The sequence below is a fragment of the Hyla sarda genome, unplaced genomic scaffold (genome assembly GCF_029499605.1).
Source record: "Hyla sarda isolate aHylSar1 unplaced genomic scaffold, aHylSar1.hap1 scaffold_81, whole genome shotgun sequence".
Taxonomy (NCBI): Eukaryota; Metazoa; Chordata; class Amphibia; order Anura; family Hylidae; genus Hyla; species Hyla sarda.
In genome coordinates, this window is record NW_026610836.1 from 14,252 (window position 1) to 38,307 (window position 24,056).

At 47.4% G+C, this 24,056-nt stretch overlaps 2 protein-coding genes across 3 annotated transcripts in view; one reads left to right on the forward strand and one right to left on the reverse strand.

Annotated features, from left to right (window-relative positions):
• Positions 1 to 24,056, forward strand: part of TJAP1 (tight junction associated protein 1) — a 69,046-nt gene that overhangs the window by 11,003 nt on the left and 33,987 nt on the right. The window contains exons 1-3 of one of the 2 annotated variants that reach the window (XM_056554621.1): positions 17,874 to 18,121; positions 22,113 to 22,220; positions 22,383 to 22,430. The gene's annotated coding sequence lies outside the window, so the exon portion shown is untranslated. Of the gene's footprint in view, positions 1 to 17,873; positions 18,122 to 22,112; positions 22,221 to 22,382; positions 22,431 to 24,056 lie in introns of those variants that run through there. The other variant, XM_056554620.1, reaches the window with a different exon arrangement.
• LOC130347136 (uncharacterized) overlaps positions 2,639 to 24,056 on the reverse strand; it is a 47,636-nt gene continuing 26,218 nt past the window's right edge. The window contains exon 3 of the mRNA XM_056554622.1: positions 2,639 to 5,485. Within this exon, the coding sequence (XP_056410597.1) occupies positions 3,595 to 4,575 (981 nt within the window). The 5' untranslated portion in view covers positions 4,576 to 5,485 and the 3' untranslated portion in view covers positions 2,639 to 3,594. The remainder of the gene's footprint in view (positions 5,486 to 24,056) is intronic.

Below are 24,056 nucleotides of genomic sequence, written 5' to 3' on the forward strand. Positions count from 1 at the left end.
TATAGGTGAATATGGGAGGTGTGTGCTCAGTGTATGATGGGAGTCATATAGGTGAATATGGGGGGGTGTGCTCAGTGTATGATGGGAGTCATATAGGTGAATATGGGGGGTGTGTGCTCAGTGTATGATGGGAGTCATATAGGTGAATATGGGAGGTGTGTGCTCAGTGTATGATGGGAGTCATATAGGTGAATATGGGGGTGTGTGTGCTCAGTGTATGATGGGAGTCATATAGGTGAATATGGGAGGTGTGTGCTCAGTGTATGTTGGGAGTCATATAGGTGAATATGGGGTGTGTGCTCAGTGTATGATGGGAGTCATATAGGTGAATATGGGGGGTGTGTGCTCAGTGTATGATGGGAGTCATATAGGTGAATATGGGAGGTGTGTGCTCAGTGTATGATGGGAGTCATATAGGTGAATATGGGAGGTGTGTGCTCAGTGTATGATGGGAGTCATATAGGTGAATATGGGGGGGTGTGTGCTCAGTGTATGATGGGAGTCATATAGGTGAATATGGGAGGTGTGTGCTCAGTGTATGATGGGAGTCATATAGGTGAATATGGGGGGGTGTGTGCTCAGTGTATGATGGGAGTCATATAGGTGAATATGGGAGGTGTGTGCTCAGTGTATGATGGGAGTCATATAGGTTAATATGGGAGGTGTGTGCTCAGTGTATGATGGGAGTCATATAGGTGAATATGGGAGGTGTGTGCTCAGTGTATGTTGAGAGTCATATAGGTGAATATGGGAGGTGTGTGCTCAGTGTATGATGGGAGTCATAGGTGAATATAGGAGGTGTGTGCTCAGTGTATGATGGGAGTCATATAGGTGAATATGGGAGGTGTGTGCTCAGTGTATGATGGGAGTCATATAGGTGAATATGGGGGGGTGTGCTCAGTGTATGATGGGAGTCATATAGGTGAATATGGGGGGTGTGTGCTCAGTGTATGATGGGAGTCATATAGGTGAATATGGGAGGTGTGTGCTCAGTGTATGATGGGAGTCATATAGGTGAATATGGGAGGTGTGTGCTCAGTGTATGATGGGAGTCATATAGGTGAATATGGGAGGTGTGTGCTCAGTGTATGTTGAGAGTCATATAGGTGAATATGGGAGGTGTGTGCTCAGTGTATGATGGGAGTCATAGGTGAATATGGGAGGTGTGTGCTCAGTGTATGATGGGAGTCATATAGGTGAATATGGGAGGTGTGTGCTCAGTGTATGATGGGAGTCATATAGGTGAATATGGGAGGTGTGTGCTCAGTGTATGATGGGAGTCATATAGGTGAATATGGGAGGTGTGTGCTCAGTGTATGATGGGAGTCATATAGGTGAATATGGGAGGTGTGTGCTCAGTGTATGATGGGAGTCATATAGGTGAATATGGGGGGTGTGTGCTCAGTGTATGATGGGAGTCATATAGGTGAATATGGGGGGGTGTGCTCAGTGTATGATGGGAGTCATAGGTGAATATGGGAGGTGTGTGCTCAGTGTATGATGGGAGTCATATAGGTGAATATGGGAGGGGTGTGCTCAGTGTATGATGGGAGTCATATAGGTGAATATGGGGGGTGTGTGCTCAGTGTATGATGGGAGTCATATAGGTGAATATGGGAGGTGTGTGCTCAGTGTATGATGGGAGTCATATAGGTGAATATGGGAGGTGTGTGCTCAGTGTATGATGGGAGTCATAGGTGAATATGGGAGGTGTGTGCTCAGTGTATGATGGGAGTCATATAGGTGAATATGGGGGGTGTGTGCTCAGTGTATGATGGGAGTCATATAGGTGAATATGGGAGGTGTGTGCTCAGTGTATGATGGGAGTCATATAGGTGAATATGGGGTGTGTGTGCTCAGTGTATGATGGGAGTCATATAGGTGAATATGGGAGGTGTGTGCTCAGTGTATGATGGGAGTCATATAGGTGAATATGGGGTGTGTGTGCTCAGTGTATGATGGGAGTCATATAGGTGAATATGGGAGGTGTGTGCTCAGTGTATGATGGGAGTCATATAGGTGAATATGGGGGGGTGTGCTCAGTGTATGATGGGAGTCATATAGGTGAATATGGGAGGTGTGTGCTCAGTGTATGTTGAGAGTCATATAGGTGAATATGGGAGGTGTGTGCTCAGTGTATGATGGGAGTCATAGGTGAATATGGGAGGTGTGTGCTCAGTGTATGATGGGAGTCATATAGGTGAATATGGGGGGTGTGTGCTCAGTGTATGATGGGAGTCATATAGGTGAATATGGGGGGTGTGTGCTCAGTGTATGATGGGAGTCATATAGGTGAATATGGGGTGTGTGTGCTCAGTGTATGATGGGAGTCATATGGGTGAATATGGGAGGTGTGTGCTCAGTGTATGATGGGAGTCATATAGGTGAATATGGGGTGTGTGTGCTCAGTGTATGATGGGAGTCATATAGGTGAATATGGGAGGTGTGTGCTCAGTGTATGATGGGAGTCATATAGGTGAATATGGGGTGTGTGTGCTCAGTGTATGATGGGAGTCATATAGGTGAATATGGGAGGTGTGTGCTCAGTGTATGATGGGAGTCATATAGGTGAATATGGGAGGTGTGTGCTCAGTGTATGATGGGAGTCATAGGTGAATATGGGAGGTGTGTGCTCAGTGTATGATGGGAGTCATATAGGTGAATATGGGGGGTGTGTGTGCTCAGTGTTCTGGAGGATTCTGGAGCACTCTTCTGTACAGTGTGGTATCAGGTCAGTGAGGTTTGTGCCCATTGGTTTATACACGGCTCTCGTGATTCTGGAGCACTCTTCCGTAGGGATGGGAATTGGCAAGAATCTGGCGATATATGTATCACCATACGATTCTGTCTCAAAGATTCTGTCTCAAAGATTTTTTTTTTTGGTGTGAATAGTGTGGCTCTTGTCATAGTCCTTACTTCCTTGTTTATTATAGAAGGCAAAATGAGTCCAAATGTCCGCTTTGTAAATCCCTGGAGCCTCCCGAATCTTTCTCATTACCAGCCATGTATGAAGCAGTGTTCACTCTGCAGCAGCTACCGCGAGACTACAGAGCAAACAGGCGGGAGGCCATACACAGGGCGACTCTCACGGGAGCTCGTTCCTCTGCTGCGGGTGGGACAGAGCTGGTAAATAACAGGCTCTTGCGCGGTTTGCTGCCAACTAGTGGTCAGGAGTTTGTTATACAAAAGTAAGACGGTGAAATACAGTAAATGTTACTTAAAAATAGTTTATAAAAGATCGATTTGAACATAATTTGAATCTATTCTAGTATTGTCTAATGAAATATCACGATATTTGACAGAATTTATTTTTTTCTGACACCTGCTCTTCTGTACAGTGTGGTGTCAGGTCAGTGAAGCCATTGGTTTATACACAGCTCTCATATGGTTCTGGAGGATTCTGGAGCACTCTTCCGTACAGGGTTGTGTCAGATCAGTGAGGTCTGTAGCCATTGGTTTATACAGGCCTCTTGTATGGTTCTGGAGGATTCTGGCACATTCTTCCGTACAGTCAGGTCAGTGAGGTCTGTGGCCATTGGTTTATACATGCCTCTTGTATGGTTCTGGAGGATTCTGGCACACTCTTCCGTACAGTCAGGTCAGTGAGGTCTGTGGCCATTGGTTTATACATGCCTCTTGTATGGTTCCAAAGGATTCTGGCACACTCTTCTGTACAGGGTGGTGTGAGGTCTGTGGCCATTGGTTTATACATGCCTCTTGTATGGTTCTGGAGGATTCTGGAGCACTCTTCCGTACAGTCAGGTCAGTGAGGTCTGTGGCCATTGGTTTATACATGCCTCTTGTATGGTTCCAAAGGATTCTGGCACACTCTTCTGTACAGGGTGGTGTGAGGTCTGTGGCCATTGGTTTATACATGCCTCTTGTATGGTTCTGGAGGATTCTGGAGCACTCTTCCGTACAGGGTGGTATCAGGTCAGTGAGGTCTGTAGCCATTGGTTTATACAGGGCTCTTGTATGGTTCTGGAGGATTCTGGAGCACTCTTCCGTACAGGGTGGTATCAGGTCAGTGAGGTCTGTAGCCATTGGTTTATACAGGCCTCTTGTATGGTTCTGGAGGATTCTGGCGCACTCTTCCGTACAGGGTGGTGTCAGGTCAGTGGCCATTTGTTTATAAATTCCTCTTGTATGGTTCTGGAGGATTCTGGCGCACTCTTCCGTACAGTGTGATGTCAGGTCAGTGAGGTCTGTGCCCATTGGTTTATAAATGCCTCTTGTATGGTTCTGGAGGATTCTGGCGCACTCTTCTGTACAAGGTGGTGTCAGGTCAGTGAGGTCTGTAGCCATTGGTTTATACACTGCTCTCATATGGTTCTGGAGGATTCTGGCGCGCTCTTCTGTACAGGGTGGTGTCAGGTCAGTGAGGTCTGTGGCCATTGGTTTATAAATGCCTCTTGTATGGTTCTGGAGGATTTTGGCACACTCTTCCGTACAGGGTGGTGTCAGGTCAGTAAGGTCTGTGGCCATTGGTTTATAAATGCCTCTTGTATGGTTCTGGAGGATTTTGGCACACTCTTCTGTACAGTGTGGTGTCAGGTCAGTGAGGTCTGTGGCCATTGGTTTATACACGGCTCTCGTAAGGTTCTGGAGCACTCTTCTGTACAGTGTGTTATCAGGTCAGTGAGGTCTGTAGTCATTGGTTTATACATGGCTTTCGTATGGTTCTGTTGGATTCTGGCGCATTCTTCTGTACAGTGTAGTGTCAGGTCAGTGAGGTCTGTAGCCATTGGTTTATACATGGCTCTCGTATGGTTCTGTTGGATTCTGGCGCATTCCCCTATACAGTGTGGTGTCAGGTCAGTGAGGTCTGTAGCCATTGGTTTATACACGGCTCTTGTATGGTTCTGGAGGATTCTGGAGCACTCTTCCGTACAGTGTGGTATCAGGTCAGTGAGGTCTGTGGCCATTGGTTTATACATGCCTCTTGTATGGTTCTGGAGGATTTTGGCGCACTCTTCCGTACAGGGTGGTATCAGGTCGGTGAGGTCTGTGGCCATTGGTTTATACATGCCTCTTGTATGGTTCTGGAGAATTTTGGCGCGCTCTTCCGTACAGGGTGGTGTCAGGTCAGTGAGGTCTGTGGCCATTGGTTTATACATGCCTCTTGTATGGTTCTGAAGGATTCTGGCACACTCTTCCGTACAGTCAGGTCAGTAACGTCTGTGGCCATTGGTTTATACATGCCTCTTGTATGGTTCTGGAGGATTTTGGCGCACTCTTCCGTACAGGGTGGTGTCAGGTCAGTGAGGTCTGTGGCCATTGGTTTATACATGGCTCTCATATGGTCCCACCATAGACTTTGTGTTGGGTTGAGGACTAAATCTTCTTTTCTTTTTTTCAGCCATTCTGTTGTAGATTTACGGTTGTGTTCGGGATCATTGTTCTGTTCCATGACCCAGTATCAGCCAGGCTTTGGCTGTTGGATAACCGTCCTCACTTCTGACTGCTTTTAATAGAGTTAAAAAAACTACAACAAAAGAATGTAATTGTTACTAAACGGAATATTAACTCAAGAAAAGAAGGCACTTTAGATAGAACATTTAATTTTATTACTAATTTTAATTCCTGCACTGGTAATATTCGCAATATCCTGTCCAAGCACTGGCCCATTTTACTTTCGGACCCCATTTTAAAATCAATACAGTGACCCCTCGACCTACGATGGCCCCGACATACGATCATTTCAGCATATGATCACTCTCCGAGGACATCACATGGTGAAGGCGGCATCAACATACGATGCTTTTGTATGTCGGGGCCATCGCATAAACGCCTATCCCTCAGCGCAGACTGCTTCAGCTGCCACCGGATAGCCGTTTACGGTGCCCCGTGTGCTCTGCTGACGATCACTTACCTGTCCTCGGGGCTCCGGCGCGTCCTCTTCGGGATCCCCTGCATCGTTGGCGCTCTCCATCGTCGTCATCGCGTCGCTGCGCACGCCGTCCCGTCATCCAATAGGAGCGGCGTGCGTAGTGACGTGATGGCGGCGACGGAGCGCGTGGATGCCGGGGAAGCAGAGGCCTTGCCGGAGAATCGGACACCTCGGGGACGCGGCGGAGGTGACATCCCGGGCAGCGGTGACGGTCCGGAGCGGCGGGGACAGGTGAGTACAACTTCCTCTAAAAGTGGTCTTCAACCTGCAGACCTCCAGATGTTGCAAAACTACCACACCCAGCATGCCCGGACAGCCAACGGCTGTCCGGGCATGCTGGGTGTGGTAGTTCTGCAACATCTGGAGGTCCGCAGATTGTAGACCACTGTCCTATACTTTACATTGCACGGATCCCTCAACAAACGATGGTCCATTTGGAACGAATTTCCACCTTATGTTGAGGGATCACTGTATTACCGAAAAAAACAGCCATCACATTCCGGCGAGCTAAAACCCTGCGGAATCACCTTGCCCCTAGTCGTATGAAAAAAAATTATATAAAAATCATACACAAAAATGATTTAATTATCCTGGTACGAATTCTATGGGCGCAGGTACTTTTCCATGTAGAAATCCGAGATGCTTGTGTTGCTCCTTGATACCAAAGGGTAAAACAATTTAATTTTAGTTCCAAATCTACAGGTGAAAATTTTACATTAAAAATATATGCTGATTGCTCAACATCTTATGTAGTTTATTTAATAACTTGCAGATGCGGTATCCAATATGTCGGCCGCACTATACAGACTTTGCGTGCCAGAATTAACCCCTTAAGGACCAGGCCATTTTACACCTTAAGGACCGGAGCGTTTTTTGCACATCTGACCACTGTCACTTTAAACATTAATAACTCTGATGCTTTTAGTTATCATTCTGATTCCGAGATTGTTTTTTCGTGACATATTCTACTTTAACATAGTGGAAAAATTTTGTGGTAACTTGCATCCTTTCTTGGTGAAAAATCCCCAAATTTGATGAACAAAATGAAAATTTAGCATTTTTCTAACTTTGAAGCTCTCTGCTTGTAAGGAAAATGGATATTCAGAATAATTTTTTTTTTTATTCACATATACAATATGTCTACTTTATGTTTGCTTCATAAAATTTTAGTTTTTACTTTTGGAAGACACCAGAGGCTTCAAAGTTCAGCAGCAATTTTCCAATTTTTCACAAAATTTTCAAACTCGCTATTTTTCAGGGACCAGTTCAGTTTTGAAGTGGATTTGAAGGGTCTTTATATTAGAAATACCCCACAAATGACCCCATTATAAAAACTACACCCCCCAAAGTATTCAAAATGACATTCAGTAAGTGTTTTAACCCTTTAGGTGTTTCACAGGAATAGCAGCAAAGTGAAGGAGAAAATTCAAAATCTACATTTTTTACACTCGCATTTTCTTGTAGACCCAATATTTGAATTTTTACAAGTGGTAAAAGGAGAAAATTTTTACTTGTATTTGAAACCCAATTTCTCTTGAGTAAGGACATACCTCATATGTCTATGTAAAGTGTTTGGGGGCTCAGAAGGGAAGGAGCGACAAATGGTTTTTGGGGGGCATGTCACCTTTAGGAAGCCCCTATGGTGCCAGAACAGCAAAAAAAAAACACATGGCATACCATTTTGGAAACTAGACCCCTCGGGGAACGTAACAAGGGGTTAAGTGAACCTTAATTCCCCACAGGTGATTCACGACTTTTGCATATGTAAAAAAAATAATTTTTTTTTACCTAAAATGCTTGGTTTCCCAAACATTTTACATTTTTAAAAAGGGTAATAGCAGAAAATACCCCCCCAAAATTTGTAACACAATTTCTCCCGAGTACGGCGATACCCCATATGTGACCCTAAATTGTTGCCTTGAAGTACGACACGGGTCCAAAGTGAGAGCGCCATGCGCATTTGAGGCCTAAATTAGGGACTTGCATAGGGGTGGACATAGGGGTATTCTACACCAGTGATTACCAAACAGGGTGCCTCCAGCTGTTGTAAAACTCCCAGCATGCCTGGACAGTCAGTGGCTATCTGGTAATACTGGGAGTAGTTGTTTTGCAACAGCTGGAGGCTCAGTTTTGGAAACAGTGGTGTACCAGACGTTTGTCATTTTTATTGGGGAGGGGGGCTGTGTATATGTAGTGTTTTTTAATTTTTATTTTATTTTGTGTTAGTGTAGTGTTTTTAAGGTACAGTCACACGGGCGGGGGTTCACAGTAGTTTCTCGCTGGCAGTTTGAGCTGCGGCACAAAATTTGCAGCAGCTCAAACTTGCAGCCGGATACTTACTGTAAACCTCCGCCCATGTGAGTGTACCCTGTACGTTCACATTGTACGGTCTATCAGTGCATGCTGGGAGTTGTAGTTTTGCAACAGCTGGAGGCACACTGGTTGTGAAACACCGAGTTTGGTAACAAACTCAGTGTTTTGCAACCAGTGGGCCTTCAGCTGTTGCAAAAGCTACAACCCCCATCATGTACGGACATTGGAAGGGCATGCTGGGTCTTGTAGTTATGCAACAGCTGGAGGCATACTGGTTTGCTACTTAACTCAGAGTGCCTTCAGCTGTTGCAAAACTACAACTCTCAGCAGTCACCGACAGCCAACGGGCATGCTGGGAGTTGTAGTTATGCAACCAGCAGATGCACCACTACAACTCCCAGCATGCACTTTAGCTGATTGTGCAAGCTGGGAGTTGTAGTTATACAACAGCTGAAGGTACACTTTTCCATAGAAAAAATGTGCCTCCAGCTGTTGCAAAACTATAAGTCCCAGCATGCCCATAAGGGAATGCTGGGAGTTGTGGTGGTCTGCCTCCTGCTGTTGCATAACTACAGCTCCCAGCATGCCTTTTTTGCATGCTGGGAGCTGTTGCTAAGCAACAGCAGGAGGCTGTCACTCACCTCCTACTGCTGCTCCGGGACACAGGTCAGTCCCTCGCCGCCGCTCCTGGGGCCCCGATCCCAACATTGACGCCGGGGATCGGGGTCCCCAGTTCCCGGGGTCTTCTTCCCGCACCCGCTCACGTCCTCCGGAAGAGGGGCGGAGCGGGTTGCGGGAGTGACACCCGCAGCAGGTGCCCTGATTGGTCGGCCGGTAAACCGGCCGACGAATCGGGGCGATCGTGAGGTGGCACCAGTGCCACCTCACCCCTGCTGGCTATGGCTGTCACTGGAGACCCGATTGCCCCGGAATCGCCGCAGATCGCTGGACTGAATTGTCCAGCGATCTGCGGCCATCGCCGACTTGGGGCGATATTCCGCGATTCCTGCTGAACGATTTCAGCAGGCATCGGGCACCGGCTCCCCTCCAGCTAGCGGCGGGGGGCTGGGAATGGACAGGACGTACTCCTACGTCCTCGGTCCTTAAGGACTGAAACGGGGGCGTAGGAGTACGTCCATTGTCCTTAAGGGGTTAATTAACATTGTTACAATATTTATAATGAATTTATGTTACACAGCTTGTCACAACACATAACCTTAGTCCATGGCGGGGACTCGAATGGCCTTTCTTTGTGTTTCTTTTAAAATTAATACTTTGAATCCGGAAGGGCTTAATGAGATGATTGAGAGGACTGTAAGATAATCTGATGTGACTTGATATGTATTTATTTGAAATATTATGCATTTGTAATTTAATATCTTGGATCTCAAATGGTTTTATTTGTATGTATTGGAATAATAGTCTTTTGCAGACTATACTCCTCCCATTATACCTGTCGTCATTTCCGTTTTGGTCTATTTTGCATATCCACCTTCCCCTTTTTTCCCTTTTTCCTATAAATACTGATATTTGTTCTATGTATGACATGCCTGATGAAAAAGCCATCCTGGCTTTGAAACGCGTTGTATGTGTTTAAATAAATGAATATAATCTTCACAAGTTTCCTCACCTTTCCTGGAGGTTCGGCAGCACGGGATTACTTCCCTAAACTCCCATTGTGTTCTGTCTTGAATCGTTATACGCCATTGTAGCATGGGAAGCCTGCAGTAGCCCTGAAGCAATCCATGCGATCTCCATTTTCTGCCCTTTGAGCGTTGTGCCTCGTTATTGCACAATTGTGAAAGGTGAGCACTATATTCACCTTTTTCTACATCGATAGAGGGGGTATGAGATGGAGGTGTTGTGATGAGGGGGGTAAGAGATGGAGGTGTTGTGATGGAGGGGGTATGAGATGGAGGTGTTGTGATGGAGGGTAAGAGATGAAGGGGTTGAGATGGGGGGGGTATGAGATGGAGGTGTGTTGATGGAGGGGGTGTGAGATGGAGGTGTTGCGATGGAGGGGGTATGAGATGGAGGTGTTGTGATGGAGGGGGTATGAGATGGAGGTGTGGTGATGGAGGGGGTATGAGATGGAGGTGTGGTGATGGAGGGGGTATGAGATGGAGGTGTTGAGATGGGGGGGTATGAGATGGAGGTGTGGTGATGGAGGGGGTATGAGATGGAGGTGTGGTGATGGAGGGGGTATGAGATGGAGGTGTGGTGATGGAGGGGGTATGAGATGGAGGGGTGGTGATGGAGGGGGTATGAGATGGAGGGGTGGTGATGGAGGGGGTATGAGATGGAGGGGGTATGAGATGGAGGTGTGGTGATGGAGGGGGTATGAGATGGAGGTGTTGCAATGGAGGGGTATGAGATGGAGGTGTGGTGATGGAGGGGTATGAGATGGAGGTGTGGTGATGGAGGGGTATGAGATGGAGGTGTGGTGATGGAGGGGGTATGAGATGGAGGTGTGGTGATGGAGGGGGTATGAGATGGAGGTGTTGAGATGGGGGGTATGAGATGGAGGTGTGGTGATGGAGGGGGTATGAGATGGAGGTGTGGTGATGGAGGGGGTATGAGATGGAGGTGTAGTGATGGAGGGGGTATGAGATGGAGGTGTTGAGATGGGGGGGTATGAGATGGAGGTGTGGTGATGGAGGGGGTATGAGATGGAGGTGTGGTGATGGAGGGGGTATGAGATGGAGGTGTGGTGATGGAGAGGGTATGAGATGGAGGTGTGGTGATGGAGAGGGTATGAGATGGAGGTGTGGTGATGGAGAGGGTATGAGATGGAGGTGTGATGGAGGGAAAGAGATGAAGGGGTTGAGATGGGGGGGTATGAGATGGAGGTGTGGTGATGGAGGGGGTATGAGATGGAGGTGTGTTGATGTAGTTGTTCTGGGTATCTGCAGTTCCTCTGACCATTGCTCGGTCTCGCCTCTGCGGACTGTCACCAATGGGGCGGAAACAATTTCCTCTGTAGGATCACAAACACCTGAAGGCTTCAGCAAATTGCCAGAACATTTCCTTTAAAGGGTTACTCCGCTACCTAGCGTCCGGAACTTTGAGTTCCGAACGCTGTGTGCAGGCTTCCGTGTTCACGCCAGCCCCCTCGTGACGTCACGCCCTGTCATGTGACGTCACGTCCTGCCCCCTCAATGCAAGTCTATGGAAGGGGGCTTGACAGCAGTCGCGCCCCCTTCCCATAGACTTTTACTGAGGGGGCGTGGCCGTGACGAGGGGGAGGGCGTGAACATGGAAGCCCTCACACAGCATTCGGAACTCAATTTACAGATTTGTAAATTACTTTGATATAAAAATCTTAATCCTTCCAGTACTTATCAGCTGCTGTGAGTTCCAGGAAGTTGTGTAGTTCTTTCCAGACTGACCGCAGTGCTCTCTCTTCCCATGTCAGGAACTGTCGAGAGCAGTATAGGTTTGCTATGGGGATTTGCTCTTGCTCTGGACAGTTCCTGACATGGGAAGAGAGAGCAATGTGGTCAGTCTGGAAAGAACTACACAACTTCCTGTGGAGAATACTGCAGCTAATAAGTACTGGAAGGATTAAGATTTTCATATAGAAGTAATATACAAATCTGTTTACATTTCTGGCATCAGTTGATATAATTTTTTCTCCACCGGAGTACCCATTGGGGTGCATGCACAACACATTTTTTGCAATACAGTTCCCGTATCAGGTTTTTGATGGAAAAACGGATTCCTCAAAACCGGACTAAACTGCATCAAAACGTTTGTACAAATTTCAATCTGTATACGATTTGAAATAGGATGTCCGGTTGCATCAGTTTTTTTTTTTTTTTTACAAAAATCGTATACGTTCACTCCAATTTGAATAAAGCTTCACTTGTTTGATTGAAATTCCAAGAAAACAAAGCAGTGCAAAGTAAAAAACCGTATAGTGCAAACCAGATGGAAGCGTACGCACATAAAGTTCTGTATGGTTCCCAGTGACTCCCATGTAAAAAAAAAAAAAAAAAAACTTATACGGTTTTTCACCCGGACCAAAAAACGTGGTAGTCTACGGTTTTGGGTAAAAAAGAAACGGACAAAACTGTATAAGACGCAAAACGGACTAAACCAAATGATGTGTTTGACATACGGTTTACAATGTTAAGTCACTGTATACGGTTCCTTACGGTTTTTAACTTTAATCCATATACGGGAACTGTATAGCAAAAACGTGGTGTGCGTGCACCCTAAGGCTGCTCTTACACTGTGCAGTTTTTGTTGTGGATCACAATGAATTAGATGCTGCTTCTACTCATTCTCCAATCGGATCTTGCCATGGAATTAATCCAAAAAGAAGAAATAACCTTGAGTCCAGTTTGTTCTATATAAGATCCGTTCATTGGGATCCGCACCCGATTTGGCATCAGAGCTGCAGAAATAACTGCGCAGTGTGAAAGCAGCCGACAGAGGCGATGGGCCGGGGCCTCAGAAGAGCAGCACTTGGCTTATACTTACCCTCTTCATTCCTATGCTGCAGTGAGTGTGGAGCCATTTTCTTCTGCTCTCTGGCCCACTGTTTGTATAAATAATGACATGGTGGATCTGCTGGGTGTTGTTGTTCATCTCACTTGTATTTACCTTATTTTAATATCCCCCTCTGTATATAGGCTCCCTCTGTCTATATCCCCTATATATATATATCTGCTCTCCCTGTAGTATCCCTCTATATACAGTGGGGATCAAAAGTTTGGACACCCCAGGTAAAAATTTGTATTTTGCATAAAGAAGCCAAGGAAAGATGGAAAAATCTCCAAAAGGCATCAGATTACAGATTAGACCTTCTTATAATATATCACCAAAAGTTACATTTTATTTCCATCATTTACACTTTCATAATAACAGGAAAAAAAATGGCGTCTGCAAAAGTTTGGGCACCCTGCAGAGTTTATAGCATGCACTGCCCCCTTTATACAGCTGAGACCTGCCAGTGTCATGGATTGTTCTCTATCATCTGGGAAGACCACGTGATGTCATCTCATAAATACCCAGACCCATCTGACCTTGCCCCAACAATCAGCACCACGGGTTCTTCTAAGCAGTTGTCTAGAAATCTGAAGCTGAAAATAGTTGACGCTCACAAAGCTGGAGAAGGATATAAGAAGATAGCAAAACGTTTTCAGATGTCAATATCCTCTGTTCGGAATGTAATTAAGAAATGGCAGTCATCAGGAACAGTGGACGTTAAAGAAAGATCTGGAAGACCAAGAAAAATATCAGACAGAACAGCTCACAGCATTGTGAGAAAAACAATTCAAAACCCACGTTTGACTGCACAATCCCTCCAGAAAGATCTGGCAGACACTGGAGTTGTGGTCCACTATTCCACTATAAAGAGATACTTGTACAAATATGGTCTTCATGGAAGAGTCATCAGAAGAAAACCTCTTCTACGTCCTCACCACAAAAATCAGCGTTTGAACTTTGCAAATGAACATATAGACAAGCCTGATGCATTTTGGAAACAAGTTCTGTGGACCGATCAGGTTAAAATTGAACTTTTTGGCCGGAATGAGCAAAGATACGTTTGGAGAAGAAGGGGAACAGAATTTAATGAAAAGAACCTCTGTCCAACTGTTAAGCATGGGGGTGGATCAATCATACTTTGGGGTTGTATTGCAGCCAGTGGCACAGGGAACATCTCACGAGTAGAAGGAAAAATGGATTCAATAAAATGTCAGCAAATTTTGGATGCAAACGTGATGCCATCTGTGAAAAAGCTGAAGTTAGAGAGGATGGCTTCTACAAATGGATAATGATCCTAAACACACCTCGAAATCCAAGGGGGATTACATCAAGAGGCGTAAAAGGAAGGTTTTGCCATGGCCTTCACAATCTCCTGACCTCAACAGAATTGAAAATCTATGGATAGACCTTAAAAGAGCAGTGCGTGACAGACCGCCCAGAAATCTCAAAGAACTGGAAGACTTTTGTAAGGAAGAATGGGCAAAGATACCTCAAACAAGAACTGAAAGACTCTTGGCTGCTACAAAAAGCATTTACAAGCTGTGATACTTGCCAAAGGGGAGTACAAGATATTAACTCTGCAGGGTGCACAAACTTTTGCAGACGCCATTTTTTTGTTTTCTGTTATTATGAAAGTGTAAATGATGGAAATAAAATGTAACTTTTGGTGACATATTATAAGAAGGTCTAATCTGTAATTTGATGCCTTTTGGAGATTTTTCCATCTTTCCTTGGCTTCTTTATGCAAAATACAAATTGTTACCTGGGGGGGCCAAACTTTTGATCCCCACTGTATATCTGCTCTCCCTGTATACCCCCTCTATATATCTGCTCCCCCTGTATATCCCCCCTCTATATATCTGCTCTCCCTGTATACCCCCTCTATATATCTGCTCCCCCTGTATATCCCCCCTCTATAAATCTGCTCCCCCTGTATATCCCTCCTCTATATATATCTGCTCCCCATGTATATCCCCCCTCTATATATATCTGCTCCCCATGTATATCCCCCCTCTATATATATCTGCTCCCCATGTATATCCCCCCCTCTATATATATCTGCTCCCCATGTATATCCCCCCCTCTATATATATCTGCTCCCCCTGTATATCCCCCCTCTATATATATCTGCTCCCCATGTATATCCCCCCTCTATATATATCTGCTCCCCATGTATATCCCCCCTCTATATATATCTGCTCCCCATGTATATCCCCCCTCTATATATATCTGCTCCCCATGTATATCCCCCCTCTATATATATCTGCTCCCCATGTATATCCCCCTCTATATATATCTGCTCCCCATGTATATCCCCCCTCTATATATATCTGCTCCCCATGTATATCCCCCCTCTATATATATCTGCTCCCCATGTATATCCCTCCTCTATATATATCTGCTCCCCCTGTATATCCCCCTTCTATATATATCTGCTCCCCATGTATATCCCCCTCTATATATATCTGCTCCCCCTGTATATCCCCCCTCTATATATATCTGCTCCCCCTGTATATCCCCCCTCTATATATATCTGCTCCCCATGTATATCCCCCCTCTATATATCTGCTCCCCCTGTATATCCCCCCCTCTATATATATCTGCTCTCCCTGTATATCCCCCTCTATATATCTGCTCTCCCTGTATATCCCCCCCTCTATATATCTGCTCCCCCTGTATATCCCCCCTCTATATATCTGCTCCCCCTGTATATCCCCCCTCTATATATCTGCTCCCCCTGTATATCCCCCCTCTATATATCTGCTCCCCCTGTATATCCCCCCTCTATATATCTGCTCCCCCTGTATATCCCCCCTCTATATATCTGCTCCCCCTGTATATCCCCCCTCTATATATCTGCTCCCCCTGTATATCCCCCCTCTATATATCTGCTCCCCCTGTATATCCCCCCTCTATATATCTGCTCCCCCTGTATATCCCCCCTCTATATATCTGCTCCCCCTGTATATCCCCCCTCTATATATCTGCTCCCCCTGTATATCCCCCCTCTATATATCTGCTCCCCCTGTATATCCCCCCTCTATATATCTGCTCCCCCTGTATATCCCCCCTCTATATATCTGCTCCCCCTGTATATATAATCCTCCCCTGTATACTCCCCTCTATATCTCCGCTCCCCCTCTTTATATCTCCCCCTTTGTATATCCCCCTTGTCCCCCTGGTATATCCCACTATATATACCCTTGTATATGCCCCTGGTCCCCTGTATATACCCCTCCCAGGCTGTTGTGTAACGCTATCTGTGCCTCGGATATGTTTAGCTTGTGTCTCTTGTTTGGACTGAGTTGTCGCAGTTTTTCCAGACATGTGATCCGCGGCCTCCCCCTCCTCTGTGGGGTATATACAGGGTCTGTATGAGCCCCTCCTCTGTGGGTATATACAGGGTCTGTGTGAGCTCCTCCCCCTCCTCTGTGGGTATATACAGTGTCTGTATGAGCCCCTCCCCCTCCTCTGTGGGGTATATACACGGTCTGTGTGAGCTCCTCCCCCTCCTCTGTGGGGTATATACAGGGTCTGTATGAGCCCCTCCTCTGTGGGTATATACAGGGTCTGTGTGAGCTCCTCCCCCTCCTCTGTTGGTATATACAGTGTCTGTATGAGCTCCTCCCCCTCCTCTGTGGGGTATATACAGGGTCTGTATGAGCCCCTCCTCTGTGGGTATATACAGGGTCTGTATGAGCCCCTCCCCCTCCTCTGTGGGGTATATACAGGGTCTGTATGAGCCCCTCCTCTGTGGGTATATACAGGGTCTGTGTGAGCTCCTCCCCCTCCTCTGTTGGTATATACAGTGTCTGTATGAGCCCCTCCCCCTCCTCTGTGGGGTATATACAGGGTCTGTATGAGCCCCTCCTCTGTGGGTATATACAGGGTCTGTGTGAGCTCCTCCCCCTCCTCTGTGGGTATATACAGGGTCTGTGTGAGCTTCTCCCCCTCCTCTGTTGGTATATACAGTGTCTGTATGAGCCCCTCCCCCTCCTCTGTGGGGTATATACAGGGTCTGTATGAGCCCCTCCTCTGTGGGTATATACAGGGTCTGTGTGAGCTCCTCCCCCTCCTCTGTTGGTATATACAGTGTCTGTGTGAGCTCCTCCCCCTCCTCTGTGGGGTATATACAGGGTCTGTATGAGCCCCTCCTCTGTGGGTATATACAGGGTCTGTATGAGCCCCTCCCCCTCCTCTGTGGGGTATATACAGTGTCTGTATGAGCCCCTCCCCCTCCTCTGTGGGGTATATACATGGTCTGTGTGAGCCCCTCCCCCTCCTCTGTTGGTATATAGTGTCTGTATGAGCCCCTCCCCCTCCTCTGTGGGGTATATACAGTGTCTGTATGAGCTCCTCCCCCTCCTCTGTGGATATATACATGGTCTGTGTGAGCCCCTCCCCCTCCTCTGTTGGTATATAGTGTCTGTATGAGCCCCTCCCCCTCCTCTGTGGGGTATATACACGGTCTGTATGAGCCCCTCCCCCTCCTCTGTGGGGTATATACACGGTCTGTATGAGCCCCTCCCCCTCCTCTGTGGGGTATATACACGGTCTGTATGAGCCCCTCCTCTGTGGATATATACACGGTCTGAGCCCCTCCCCCTCCTCTGTGGGGTATATACACGGTCTGTATGAGCCCCTCCTCTGTGGGTATATACAGGGTCTGTATGAGCCCCTCCCCCTCCTCTGTGGATATATACAGGGTCTGTATGAGCCCCTCCCCCTCCTCTGTGGGGTATATACAGTGTCTGTGTGAGCCCCTCCCCCTCCTCTGTTGGTATATACAGTGTCTGTATGAGCCCCTCCCCCTCCTCTGTGGGGTATATACACGGTCTGTGTGAGCCCCTCCCCCTCCTCTGTTGGTATATACACGGTCTGTATGAGCCCCTCCCCCTCCTCTGTGGGGTATATACACGGTCTGTATGAGCCCCTCCTCTGTGGATATATACACGGTCTGAGCCCCTCCCCCTCCTCTGTGGGGTATATACAGGGTCTGTATGAGCCCCTCCTCTGTGGGTATATACAGGGTCTGTATGAGCCCCTCCTCTGTGGGTATATACAGGGTCTGTATGAGCCCCTCCCCATCCTCTGTGGGGTATATACAGGGTCTGTGTGAGCCCCTCCCCCTCCTCTGTTAGTATATACAGTGTCTGTATGAGCCCCTCCCCCTCCTCTGTGGGGTATATACAGGGTCTGTATGAGCCCCTCCCCCTCCTCTGTGGGGTATATACACGGTCTGTGTGAGCCCCTCCCCCTCCTGTGTACACGGCTCTGTACAGGTCACATGTGGGTGTTTGCCGTCTGGCACGTGTGGCCCCTGGTCCCGGTGACTGCAGGTCGGGTCTTGTCTGGACGTGGGAGGATGATGGAGGTTTTAGCCGGTGTTGTTCTGGCGTTGGTTCGCTCTTCACATTCCTGTAGGTAGGAGTCAGGCACGCTGTTCATAGCCGGGGGGCACAAACTTTAGGAGAGAGACAAGGAAAGGGCGGGGCCGCAGCGCGTGTCTCACCTGGATCCACCTGGAGCCCTAGAGGCAGAGTCAATATGAGGGGTGGAGGAGGAACGTGACCGCGCAAATACCCCAACATCACCCCCCCCCCGACATACCATTACCTGTGTGTGTTCTGAGTGATCACAGCGCCCCCTGCAGGATAATAGAGCAGTGTCATATAGTGACAGCGCCCCCTGCAGGATGATACAGCAGTGTCATATAGTGACAGCGCCCCCTGCAGGATGATACAGCAGTGTCATATAGTGACAGCGCCCCCTGCAGGATGATACAGCAGTGTCATATAGTGACAGCGCCCCCTGCAGGATGATAGAGCAGTGTCATATAGTGACAGCGCCCCCTGCAGGATGTTAGAGCAGTGTCATATAGTGACAGCGCCCCCTGCAGGATGATAGAGCAGTGTCATATAGTGACAGCGCCCCCTGCAGGAAGATACAGCAGTGTCATATAGTGACAGCGCCCCCTGCAGGATGTTAGAGCAGTGTCATATAGTGACAGCGCCCCCTGCAGGAAGATACAGCAGTGTCATATAGTGACAGCGCCCCCTGCAGGATGTTAGAGCAGTGTCATATAGTGACAGCGCCCCCTGCAGGAAGATAGAGCAGTGTCATATAGTGACAGCGCCCCCTGCAGGATGATAGAGCAGTGTCATATAGTGACAGCGCCCCCTGCAGGATGTTAGAGCAGTGTCATATAGTGACAGCGCCCCCTGCAGGATGATAGAGCAGTGTCATATACTGACAGCGCCCCCTGCAGGATGATAGAGCAGTGTTATATAGTGACAGCGCCCCCTGCAGGATGATAGAGCAGTGTCATATAGTGACAGCGCCCCCTGCAGGATGATAGAGCAGTGTCATATAGTGACAGCGCCCCCTGCAGGATGTTAGAGCAGTGTCATATAGTGACAGCGCCCCCTGCAGGATGATAGAGCAGTGTCATATACTGACAGCGCCCCCTGCAGGATGATAGAGCAGTGTTATATAGTGACAGCGCCCCCTGCAGGATGATAGAGCAGTGTCATATAGTGACAGCGCCCCCTGCAGGATGATAGAGCAGTGTCATATAGTGACAGCGCCCCTGCAGGATGTTAGAGCAGTGTCATATAGTGACAGCGCCCCCTGCAGGATGATAGAGCAGTGTCATATAGTGACAGCGCCCCCTGCAGGAAGATACAGCAGTGTCATATAGTGACAGCGCCCCCTGCAGGATGATAGAGCAGTGTCATATAGTGACAGCGCCCCCTGCAGGATGATAGAGCAGTGTCATATAGTGACAGCGCCCCCTGCAGGATCTTAGAGCAGTGTCATATAGTGACAGCGCCCCCTGCAGGAAGATAGAGCAGTGTTATATAGTGACAGCGCCCCCTGCAGGATGATAGAGCAGTGTCATATAGTGACAGCGCCCCTGCAGGATGTTAGAGCAGTGTCATATAGTGACAGCGCCCCCTGCAGGATGATAGAGCAGTGTCATATAGTGACAGCGCCCCCTGCAGGATGATAGAGCAGTGTCATATAGTGACAGCGCCCCCTGCAGGATGATAGAGCAGTGTCATATAGTGACAGCGCCCCCTGCAGGATGATAGAGCAGTGTCATATAGTGACAGCGCCCCCTGCAGGATCTTAGAGCAGTGTCATATAGTGACAGCGCCCCCTGCAGGAAGATAGAGCAGTGTTATATAGTGACAGCGCCCCCTGCAGGATGATAGAGCAGTGTCATATAGTGACAGCGCCCCCTGCAGGATGATAGAGCAGTGTCATATAGTGACAGCGCCCCCTGCAGGATGATAGAGCAGTGTCATATAGTGACAGCGCCCCTGCAGGATGTTAGAGCAGTGTCATATAGTGACAGCGCCCCCTGCAGGATGATAGAGCAGTGTCATATAGTGACAGCGCCCCCTGCAGGATGATAGAGCAGTGTCATATAGTGACAGCGCCCCCTGCAGGATGATAGAGCAGTGTCATATAGTGACAGCGCCCCCTGCAGGATGATAGAGCAGTGTCATATAGTGACAGCGCCCCCTGCAGGATGATAGAGCAGTGTCATATAGTGACAGCGCCCCCTGCAGGATGATAGAGCAGTGTCATATAGTGACAGCGCCCCCTGCAGGATGATAGAGCAGTGTCATATAGTGACAGCGCCCCCTGCAGGAAGATACAGCAGTGTCATATAGTGACAGCGCCCCCTGCAGGATGATAAAGCATTGTCATATAGTGACAGCGCCCCCTGCAGGATGATAGAGCAGTGCCATATAGTGACAGCGCCCCCTGCAGGATGATAGAGCAGTGTCATATAGTGACAGCGCCCCCTGCAGGATGATAGAGCAGTGTCATATAGTGACAGCGCCCCCTGCAGGATGATAGAGCAGTGTCATATAGTGACAGCGCCCCCTGCAGGATGATACAGCAGTGTCATATAGTGACAGCGCCCCCTGCAGGAAGATACAGCAGTGTCATATAGTGACAGCGCCCCCTGCAGGATGATAGAGCATTGTCATATAGTGACAGCGCCCCCTGCAGGATGATAGAGCAGTGCCATATAGTGACAGCGCCCCCTGCAGGATGATAGAGCAGTGTCATATAGTGACAGCGCCCCCTGCAGGATGATAGAGCAGTGTCATATAGTGACAGCGCCCCCTGCAGGATGATAGAGCAGTGTCATATAGTGACAGCGCCCCCTGCAGGAAGATAGAGCAGTGTCATATAGTGACAGCGCCCCCTGCAGGATGATAGAGCAGTGTCATATAGTGACAGCGCCCCTGCAGGATGATAGAGCAGTGTCATATAGTGACAGCGCCCCCTGCAGGATGATAGAGCAGTGTCATATAGTGACAGTGCCCCCTGCAGGAAGATACAGCAGTGCCATATAGTGACAGCGCCCCCTGCAGGATGATACAGCAGTGTCATATAGTGACAGCGCCCCCTGCAGGATGATAGAGCAGTGTCATATAGTGACAGCGCCCCCTGCAGGATGATAGAGCAGTGCCATATAGTGACAGCGCCCCCTGCAGGATGATAGAGTAGTGTCATATAGTGACAGCGCCCCCTGCAGGATGATAGAGCAGTGTCATATAGTGACAGCGCCCCCTGCAGGATGATAGAGCAGTGTCATATAGTGACAGCGCCCCCTGCAGGATGATACAGCAGTGTCATATAGTGACAGCACCCCCTGCAGGATGATAGAGCAGTGTCATATAGTGACAGCGCCCCCTGCAGGATGATAGAGCAGTGTCATATAGTGACAGCGCCCCCTGCAGGATGATACAGCAGTGTCATATAGTGACAGCGCCCCCTGCAGGATGATAGAGCAGTGTCATATAGTGACAGCACCCCCTGCAGGATGATAGAGCAGTGTCATATAGTGACAGCGCCCCCTGCAGGATGATAGAGCAGTGTCATATAGTGACAGCGCCCCCTGCAGGATGATACAGCAGTGTCATATAGTGACAGCGCCCCCTGCAGGATGATAGAGCAGTGCCATATAGTGACAGCGCCCCCTGCAGGATGATAGAGCAGTGTCATATAGTGACAGCGCCCCCTGCAGGATGATAGAGCAGTGTCATATAGTGACAGTGCCCCCTGCAGGATGATAGAGCAGTGTCATATAGTGACAGCGCCCCCTGCAGGATGATAGAGCAGTGTCATATAGTGACAGCGCCCCCTGCAGGATGATAGAGCAGTGTCATATAGTGACAGCGCCCCCTGCAGGATGATAGAGCAGTGTCATATAGTGACAGCGCCCCCTGCAGGATGATAGAGCAGTGTCATATAGTGACAGCGCCCCCTGCAGGATGATAGAGCAGTGTCATATAGTGACAGCGCCCCCTGCAGGATGATAGAGCAGTGCCATGTTGGGGGGGGTGTCAGGGATGATCGGGTTGCTCTGACGGCTCCTCATGTTTCGCAGACACAATGCCGTCACTTACAGCTTGAATTACACAGAGAGGAGACTGCGTATCCAGACCGAGTCATCCAGATGGCAGCAGGTGTGAGGAGGACGCTGCAGCCCCCACAGGTGAGAAGACCCTCGACCCGTGACCCCCGTGTTCTCTCTGCCCTCTCTATCGCCATCTCTATGTGTTATACATAACCCTCACCCCCCAATCAGCAGTCAGTGACCACTCCAGTGCGCCCCCTGTGGTCTAGGCTGACGTGTACCATGTGTGATTCTCCACAGGCCTCCTGACACAGCGAAGCCCCCCCTGACCCCCGTGGAGATTTTGTGGTGAGTATCATCATCCTCCATCATAATCACCATCATAATCATCATCATCCACTACAATCACCAACATAATCCTCATCCACTACAATCACCAACATAATAATCATCATCATAATCATCATCATCCACTACAATCACCAACATAATCATCATCATCCACTACAATCACCAACATAATCATTATCATCCTCCACTACAATCACCATCATAATCCTCATCCACTACAATCACCAACATAATAATCATCATCATAATCATCATCATCCACTACAATCACAACATAATCATCATCATTATCATCCACTACAATCACCAACATAATCATCATCATCATCCACTACAATCACCAACATAATAATCATCATCATCATCCACTACAATCACCAACATAATAATCATCATCATCATCCACTACAATCACCAACATAATAATCATCATCATCATCATCCACTACAATCACCAACATAATAATCATCATCATCATCCACTACAATCACCAACATAATAATCATCATCATAATCATCATCATCCACTACAATCACCAACATAATCATCATCCACTACAATCACCAACATAATCATCATCATCATCCACTACAATCACCAACATAATCATCATCATCATCCACTACAATCACCAACATAATCATCATCATCATCATCCACTACAATCACCAACATAATCATCATCATCATCCACTACAATCACCAACATAATCATCATCATCATCCACTACAATCACCAACATAATCATCATCATCATCCACTACAATCCCCAACATAATCATCATCATCATCCACTACAATCCCCAACATAATCATCATCATCATCCACTACAATCACCAACATAATCATCATCATCCACTACAATCACCAACATAATCATCATCATCATCATCCACTACAATCACCAACATAATCATCATCATCATCATCCACTACAATCACCAACATAATCATCATCATCCACTACAATCACCAACATAATCATCATCATCATCATCCACTACAATCACCAACATAATCATCATCATCCACTACAATCACCAACATAATAATCATCATCATCATCATCCACTACAATCACCAACATAATAATCATCATCATCATCCACTACAATCACCAACATAATAATCATCATCATAATCATCATCATCCACTACAATCACCAACATAATCATCATCCACTACAATCACCAACATAATCATCATCATCATCCACTACAATCACCAACATAATCATCATCATCATCCACTACAATCACCAACATAATCATCATCATCATCATCCACTACAATCACCAACATAATCATCATCATCATCCACTACAATCACCAACATAATCATCATCATCCACTACAATCACCAACATAATCATCATCATCATCCACTACAATCCCCAACATAATCATCATCATCATCCACTACAATCCCCAACATAATCATCATCATCATCCACTACAATCACCAACATAATCATCATCATCCACTACAATCACCAACATAATCATCATCATCATCATCCACTACAATCACCAACATAATCATCATCATCATCATCCACTACAATCACCAACATAATCATCATCATCCACTACAATCACCAACATAATCATCATCATC